We start from the raw sequence: 8,581 nt of genomic DNA, 5'->3' as shown, positions 1-8,581 counted from the left end.
TATAGAAATATTTAAAACAACACGTGTTTTAATGCAAATTGGTAACGTAAGAGAGAGAAAAAAAAGAGTGTTAGCGAAAAATATGTCTCACATCACTAGAGAGGACGGCTCAAAAAAGGAATGAATTTCTATTTTTTGAGAACGGAGCAGGGATATTAGCTAATTTGACATCAATGATATTTTATTATTAACAACATTATTTTCTATTTATGCGAATTTCTGAATCCAAACACATTTTGGGAGTTTATTATTTTCAGGTATAAATCATTAAAATGTAGTCCATGTGAATTTTTGCATCCACACACATTTTGCATTCATTTATCCATCTTCCATTATCTTTTAAACGACTAGAACATAGATGTGGAAGTAGCTTATCTTCCATGCACATGCACCACTCATTTATATATATGCACGTCTACTTGCATCATTTGATATTTATGAACTGAAAAAATCAATACCGAATAATCGCTCTATTATCTACTAAAAACATATGAAACTATCAAAATTTAAGGATGACAAAAAATGAAGAGAAAAACAAGAATTATGTCATATACTAAAAACCAATATTAGAAGACCAAGACCTCGTTATGAACGTAATCGAAGGCCGACCAGTTCTCATTATATAGGAAAAAAATATCACCATATTTTCACTACAACATCGCTGCGCCAACCACAAACACTCACCTTCATTATCTCTCCTAGAAAGAAAAAAAAAACATAGAAATCAAGAAAAAGTAAAAAATTTCACAAAAAAGAACATGAGCGCCTCGGATAAAGAATCGCAACTCCCCTCTCCGCCGCCTTACCACGGCCACAGCCGGCAGCGCAGCCAATTCCGCAAGGTCTCTTCCGTCATCTACAACACCCTCTCCCAACCGCGCGCCTACATAATCCTCCTCATCCTCACCTTCACCGCCGGCTACCTCTCCCACTCTCAGGTCAGTGCCACAAACCCTAAATCACACCACACTATGTTTCAATTCAAAAATATAATTTTGAAATTATTCATGTTTTATGTTTCCAATTTTGAGTGTTTAAAATTTATACTTTCTCTTTAAAAATCAGTGAAGATTGATTATTATTTTCTCTTTTTCTAACACGCGATCTAATATGGCATCGAGAATATCCTAAAAGATCAGCGAGCCGACTCATCATTCCGTTATCGAAATATGTCAAGCAAATTATAGTACTAGTATTTTTTTTTGCAAACTTAAGCTTAGGATATTTTCGAAAAATCACTAAAAGTTACGTACACAAAAACATGAAAGAACGTTATTTTTTATTTTAAAAAAGAAAAATGTCAAATTACTATGTTTTTTTGCGTCCGCCTCTGCGTCCATAATTTTTTTCTTGGAAACATAAACTCAAGATATTTTTTGTAAAAGCACTAAAAGTTAGGTACACAAAAACATGAATAATCATTACTAGTACTATTATTTTTTTTTTCTAAAAAGGAAATTCTCAAACAATATTTTTCTGCGTCCGCCTCTATTATTCTCAGGTAGTGCAACCCCTCTTGTCAGAGGACATCGGTGACCTAGCCAAGCACAACACCTTCTCAACCCGTTGCTCGGACCCAGTCCCCTCCTCCGCCACCCGCCAAACCCTCCTGGACCACGTCCACGGGGGCGTGTCCCCCTGGGACGGTTTCCCGCCTCCCCAGGTCGGCCCGCTCCTGTGGACGGACTGGAACAAGGGTTGGGACTCGAGTGCGGCCGTGTTCGAGCACCTGATCGAGAAGGTCCGGCCGAGAGTGATCATCGAGGTGGGGACGTTCCTGGGCGCGTCGGCCACGCACATGGCGCGTCTGACGCGCCGCATGGGGCTTCAAACCCTAATCGTCTGCATCGACGACTTCCGCGGCTGGCCGGGGTACTACGACCAGGAGAAGAGCGCGAAGATGCTCAACGGAGACAGCATGCTGCTCTTCCAGTTCATGTACAACGTGCAGAAGGCGAACGCGACGGATTCGATCCTCTTCCTCCCGTTCTCGACAAACACGGCCCTTGGGGGGCTATGCAGCTGGGGCGTGTACGGAGACCTGATCGAGGTGGACGCAGCGCATGACTTCCACTCGGCGTGGATGGATATCAACAACGCGTATAAGATACTGCGGCCGGGTGGGGTGCTTTTCGGGCATGACTATGCGTGGGATGGGGTCAGGAGAGCCGTCCACTCCTTTGCGAGGCTCAATGGCTTGAGAGTCAAGCTTGATGGTAAGCATTGGGTGCTCTACTAATGAACTCACTTCCAAGAATTTGCTAGTCTTGTCTTTTACTTGGGAGAAATATATACTTCCAATTTTGTGTTTTTGATTTTTGTTTTAATTGAACATGGAATGGAAGAATTAGTCATTAGCTATATATGATCATAAATTGATAATTTGTGCCGTTTTGATTTTGGTTCATATTTAAAGCCGTCCAATCCATGACGATATTTAGATACTTCAATTACAAGTACTAACGACTAGCGTAACGACTAACGAGCGTCACTCCTACAAGTGAAAGCTAGCGGGTTGTCCATGGAATATTTTACTATCTTTACAATTTTTGGTCAGCCCATTTTGTTTGGAGTGATTTTGGTTATCCATTGGTGTTAAGGTTCCCATCAACCATACCTCTTTTTTTTTCTAAAATTGTTTTTTTTTTTCGTGTATTTGCATTTTTTTTTTGTTTAAAAATTGTTATTTTCAAAATTTTTATTATCATGTGAATTTAATTAAGATATTAATTCGATAAGGATATTGATTTAAAAACTTTCATTACTTTTTCTTTATTTAAATTTCATATTTTTTAATTGAATATAAATTTAATTGAATTAAAAAAATATAATAAATGCAAATAAAATAAGAAAATTAAAGAACAAAAGAATATAAAATTAAATAGTAGACTTACAAATAGTCAAAGGAAAAAATGATAGGTTTTAGGTGTCGCTTTTATTTATTTATTAATTACCAAAGGTATCCACTAGCGGACGCAGTGACTAATCCACGTGCTGATTTGTAGCCACCTTAATAGGTGCGACAGCTGGCCCAAGGATTTAAAGTTTCTCCTTGTGCCAGTTGTCTCTTGCTTTTTAAATAAGCAATATAGTAAAAATTTTGATGTTTTATTGGATCATAGGGAAGGAACTAGTGTTGTGGATCAATTGATAGTCTAAAATTAGGGTTGACAATTTTTGATAAGACACAGACTCGCACGAAGTTGACATAAAACGGATTGGGCCGGGTCAGGTTGGGGTCGGGTTTGAGTTATACGTTAAGAAAAAGATAATAATTGTTTTTATTAATTAAAAAATTACTATTAAACTTTAATTTTAGCTATTTTTGTTGATTAAAAAATATTATAATTTTATTTTAATTAATTAAAAAATACTATATTTTAATTTTATTTAATTTAAAAAATGCTATATTTTAATTTTATTAATTAAAAAATATTAATTAATTTTTTAAAAAATTAAAAAAATATTGTACCAAGATTTTATTAAAATTTATTTTTTTTAATTATTTAATTTTATATTTAGATTTAAGATCACTATACTTTAATTTTATTATTTTAAATTTTTTATTTTATCGTGTAATACATGTTTAAATCGTATAATAACATCATGTTTAAGTTGTTATCGTGTCGTGTCAAGCTAACTTACTATCTTTAACAGAGGGTTGTCTTTTTTTGGGTACACGATAACACGCACGAATTCGACACCAACTTATTAGGTTGGGACCTGATAAGAACTCGATGATTTGGATTGAGTTGGGTCGATAATGGGTTGACACGTTAACGACCTAACCCACATGACCTATCTAAAATATGTTTCATTTATACTTTCTTGAATGAATCTCCGACACTTAAAGAGGGGATTCTTTATGTTCCATATATTTATTTGTAATGAAAAGCTCACATTTTTAACTGAAGAAAATATTAAAAAATCCATTAGTTGACCACTTTGAGAAAAATAGAAGGCAAATTGTACTATGCCAATGCAATGATTTGGGCCTGGGACTAGGACTGGGCCTGTTAGAAATAATTATAGTTCGTGGATCGGTCATGTTCGTTTCTATATTCAGTAAACCATAGAAAAAGACTTTCAAAGTCAAAATAGTGATTTTATTGATAATAAATTTTTTAACCCTATCAAAATTGCCAAATTTTGGGCTAGTCCAACGGGCTAGTGAAGATTAACTCTAAGGTCTCGTTTGGTAGTCAAGGTGTTGAATGATGACATTAAAAAAATATGTTATGGTGAATCATAACATGTTAAAAATTTATTTTAGAATTTATAAAATTAAAATGAAATTACAAAAATGAATTTTGATAAATTTTAAAATATGAAATTGTAAGTTTTGTATCTCACATATGTGACATGTGATAAAATCCTAAATAGAATTGGATTTTAGTATAATACATTATTTGGTATAAGACACATTTTACCCTAGTCAATTAATTATTGTCACATATCAATTAATTAAATAATCATATTATATTTCTCCAAAGAGAATATATGTTCACATATATATAGGTTCATGATCAATTGAGATTTTTTAAGGTAATTGAGAAATGAGATGCAATATCAGCCATTCATTTTTATTAAATGAGTGGTCCAGATTTTGCCACACAAAATATATTTTAAAATTAATTTATTATGAAAGGGTAGAATAGTAATTTCATAATAATTTGCCAATCTCACCTACCTTCCATCGTCTTCCCTCCCCAATCTCCAAAACCTCTCCAGTTCATTCTCCCGCCACCAATCGCCGCCGCCAAATCCATCCAGAGGCTCGACCTCAGCCGTTCATTCTCCGCACCAGTCATCTCTCCCTTTCGTTTTCCGCACCAGCCATCTCTCTTCTTCTCAAAATTTCCATTTTTCCCAAATCACTACCGCTAATCGGTCCTCCATCTTCGTCTACCTCTCTCTCTGCATATTGATAGTAATCAATCAATTTCGTTTCGGCATTCCAAATTCAAACGCAGACGTTGATATTAAGCTCTTCAATCGGATAACGGCGGTGACTCTGTTTCACAACGTATAGTATTAGCGGATTCAAAATAGGAGGTGAGAGAAAGTGGATCTGCAGTCATTTATCTGATTCCAGATCTCGAATTCATCATCTCTACCATCCAATTTGCTCTTCAATCCGGAAAATTCCGCCCTCGATTCCTCCAGATCGCGATGCAGCCTTGAAATCTCGCCTTCGAGATCAGTTTGATTCTTCAAATCGGCAAGTCCAGAGCTCAATTCGTCGACGAATGTCATGAGATCGTTTGTTTGGTGCAGGTAATCCATGTTTTCCTGAATGATATTGTGATTCTCCTCCTCGAGTTTGCTGATCTTTTGATGGAGAACTGCGATCTCATCGGAATCTGCATTGTCAGCATCAGCAAATTCGTTGCCGGAGGTTGAATTCGCGGAGGTGTTCGATTCCGCTCTCAATTTGATCAGCGAGAGGTTCAATTCGAACATTCCTTTTCTCTAGAAGATCAATGGCGCCCTAGGTTTGGGGAAGGAGAAGAAGCTGGGGGGGGAATCGATGAGGTTCGTGAATTCGAACCTCATCCTCGCCGGAAGAGACACCACATCGGCGGCGCTGACGTTGTTCTTCTAGCTACTGTTGACATTTAATATACAAGTTGTTGACATTTGATATGTAGAATATTGATATGTGAATTATAAGTCTTATTTTAGTTGTTGACATTTTAATACGAGTTTAGGTTGAGAAGGGTTGAGTTTAGGTTGTATTTTATGAAAAATGTTGTTGACATAAATTATATGTAAAACATTATTGTTGACATGAATTATAAGTAAAACATTGTTGTTGACATAAATAATATACGTCGTTGACATGAAAATATTTGTTGTTGACATAATAGTTGACATAAATAAAGTTGTTGTTGACATCGTAGTTGACATAAATAAAGTTTGTTGTTGACATAAATAATATTTGTTGTTGACATTCGATTTTCTCGCTATTGATATGTGAATTATAAGTGTTATTTGTTAGTTGTTGACATTTTGATACGAGTTGTTGACATTCGATATTCTCGCTATTGATATGTGAATTATAAGTGTTATTTGTTAGTTGTTGACATTTTAATACGTGTTGTTGACATTTGATATTCTCGGTATTGATATGTCAATTGTAAGTGTTATTTTTTAGTTGTTGACATTTTAATACGAGTTGTTGACATTCTATATTCTCGGTATTGATATGTGAATTATAAGTGTTATTTGTTAGTTGTTGACATTTTAATACGAGTTGTTGACATTCGATATTCTCGATATTGACATGTGAATAGTAAGTGTTATTGTTAGTTGTTGACATTTTAGTACGAGTTGTTGACATTTGATATTCTCGGTATTGATATGTCAATTGTAAGTGTTATTTTTTAGTTGTTGACATTCTATATTCTCGGTATTGATATGTCAATTGTAAGTGTTATTTTTTAGTTGTTGACATTTTAATACGAGTTGTTGACATTCTATATTCTCGGTATTGATATGTCAATTGTAAGTGTTATTTTTTAGTTGTTGACATTTTAAAACGTGTTGTTGACATTGGATATTCTCGGTATTGATATGTCAATTGTAAGTGTTATTTTTTAGTTGTTGACATTTTAATACGAGTTGTTGACATTCGATATTCTCGGTATTGATATGTGAATTATAAGTGTTATTTTATTGAATGTTGATTGTTGAAGATTCGAAGATTTGAAGATTTGAATGTTGAAGATTTGAATGTTGAAGATTCGAAGATTTGAAGATTTGAATGTTGAAGATTTGAGGATTTGAAGATTTGAATGTTGAAGATTTGAAGATTTGAATGTTCAAGATTTGAAGATTTGAAGATTTGAATGTTGAAGAGATTTGAAGATTCGAAGATTTGAATGTTGAAGATTTGAAGATTTGAAGATATGAATGTTGAAGATTTGAAGATTTGAATGTTGAAGATTTGAAGATATGAATGTTGAAGATTTGAAGATTTGAATGTTGAAGATTTGAAGATTTGAATGTTCAAGATTTGAAGATTTGAAGATTTGAAGATTTGAATGTTGAAGAGATTTGAAGATTCGAAGATTTGAACATTTGAATGTTGAAGATTTGAAGATTTGAAGATATGAATGTTGAAGATTTGAAGATATGAATGTTGAAGATTTGAAGATTTGAAGATTTGAATGTTGAAGCTAGAGTTTTAGAGAGGATTTTAGAAAATGATTTCAAACACAATTTAATGAAAAGACAATTATATCCCCTTGTTGACATAATGTGGTATTTGTTGACATTTTGTTAATCTTGTGGATTAGTGGCCCATATTGCATCTCATTTCTCAATTTAGCTAAATAATCTCAACCTAACAAGACCATATATATATATATATATATATATATATATATATATATATATATATATATATATATATATAGGATCATGATCAATTGAGATTATTTAGGCTAATTGAGAAATGAGATGCAATATTAGCCACTCATTTTTATTAAATGAGTGGTCCAGATTTTGTCACACAAAAAATATTTTTAGATTAATTAATTATAGAAGGGCATAATGGTAATTTCGTTTAAACCCAATTGAAAACAAAGAGCAGCAACTTCTCCCCTCCATTTCGTCGCCGTCAAATCCGTCGTCGTTTCTGGCTCTTTGTTATCTTCCCCAACCTTCCTCTTCTCTGCACTCTCCCTCTCTTTCGCAAATCGCTTCGATTGAATCATAAATCTGTGAGAGGAAGCTTCTAGAGCAGACATGATGATGGGGAAGAGAGGTCGGGCGCCGATGAAGAGGACTACGAGCATGACCGAATTCACCTTGGAACTCAACGGCGGAGCTGTGGCGCAGCTCTATCAGCCGTCGGATCCTCACAATCCGTTCAACGGCGACCTAAATCAACACTACATGGCCTCCGCTGCGGCTGCTCCGAGGCTCCAGCGGCGCAATTCGGCGGATTACGTTCAAACTGCTAGTTTTCTGAGGGTTTGCTCCTTCTGCAACAGCCGCCTCATCCCTGGCCACGATATCTTCATGTACATGTACAGTTTACTTCACTTTTAATCAAACAACCACTTTTTAAATTCGCGATCTACTAATCTGAATCCCATATATCTATATTCAATTGATGATCATCTTAATTTTTTTTCCAGACATTTCTTTCATATTTTATTTTAATGTTTGTGTTTATTGATATTGTTTCTGCAGTCTATAGAGTAGGCAGCAGCAAATTAATCAGGATAAGAGAAAAGATAAGTGTTCATTTACGGCGTCGAAGAAGGAAGCCGCCACCACCGGCGATAAGGTGACGTTCTCCAGCCGAAATTGATTTCAAATGTGGAGTTCATGTTTAATTTTGCATCCACATGATTCCTCATTTTTTATTTTGATTTTATGTTTGAGCATTTTCAATCGATCGATGAAATTATTGCTTGTGTGGTTATGATCTTAGATATTCCTAACCAGTGAATTAGGAATTTTTCCCCTTTTTAGTTGCTTCTCCGATTTTCTCAACCATCGGAAGTTCTAATAAATAGCAATGTTTTTCAAATTTTAGTTTAGAGCTGAAAATTCATGTTGTTATTTT

At 34.7% G+C, this 8,581-nt stretch overlaps 2 protein-coding genes across 2 annotated transcripts; both read left to right on the top strand.

Annotated features, from left to right (window-relative positions):
* Positions 1 to 568: 568 nt before the first annotated feature.
* LOC125193600 lies at positions 569 to 2,389 on the top strand. The gene is made up of 2 exons (XM_048091430.1): positions 569 to 938; positions 1,502 to 2,389. The coding sequence occupies exons 1-2, from the start codon at positions 759 to 761 to the stop codon at positions 2,237 to 2,239; spliced, it is 918 nt and encodes a 305-aa protein (XP_047947387.1). The 5' UTR covers positions 569 to 758; the 3' UTR covers positions 2,240 to 2,389.
* Positions 2,390 to 7,752: 5,363 nt separating this feature from the next.
* On the top strand, positions 7,753 to 8,323 carry LOC125194752 (FCS-Like Zinc finger 6-like). The gene is made up of 2 exons (XM_048092982.1): positions 7,753 to 8,030; positions 8,215 to 8,323. Exons 1-2 carry the CDS (start codon positions 7,753 to 7,755, stop codon positions 8,321 to 8,323), a joined length of 387 nt encoding a protein of 128 aa, XP_047948939.1.
* The last annotated feature ends 258 nt before the right edge of the window (positions 8,324 to 8,581 follow it).

The sequence above is a fragment of the Salvia hispanica genome, chromosome 6 (genome assembly GCF_023119035.1).
Source record: "Salvia hispanica cultivar TCC Black 2014 chromosome 6, UniMelb_Shisp_WGS_1.0, whole genome shotgun sequence".
Lineage (NCBI taxonomy): Eukaryota > Viridiplantae > Streptophyta > Magnoliopsida > Lamiales > Lamiaceae > Salvia > Salvia hispanica.
The sequence above is the reverse complement of the archived record's forward strand: the minus strand, read 5'-3'. Positions and strand labels throughout refer to the sequence as shown.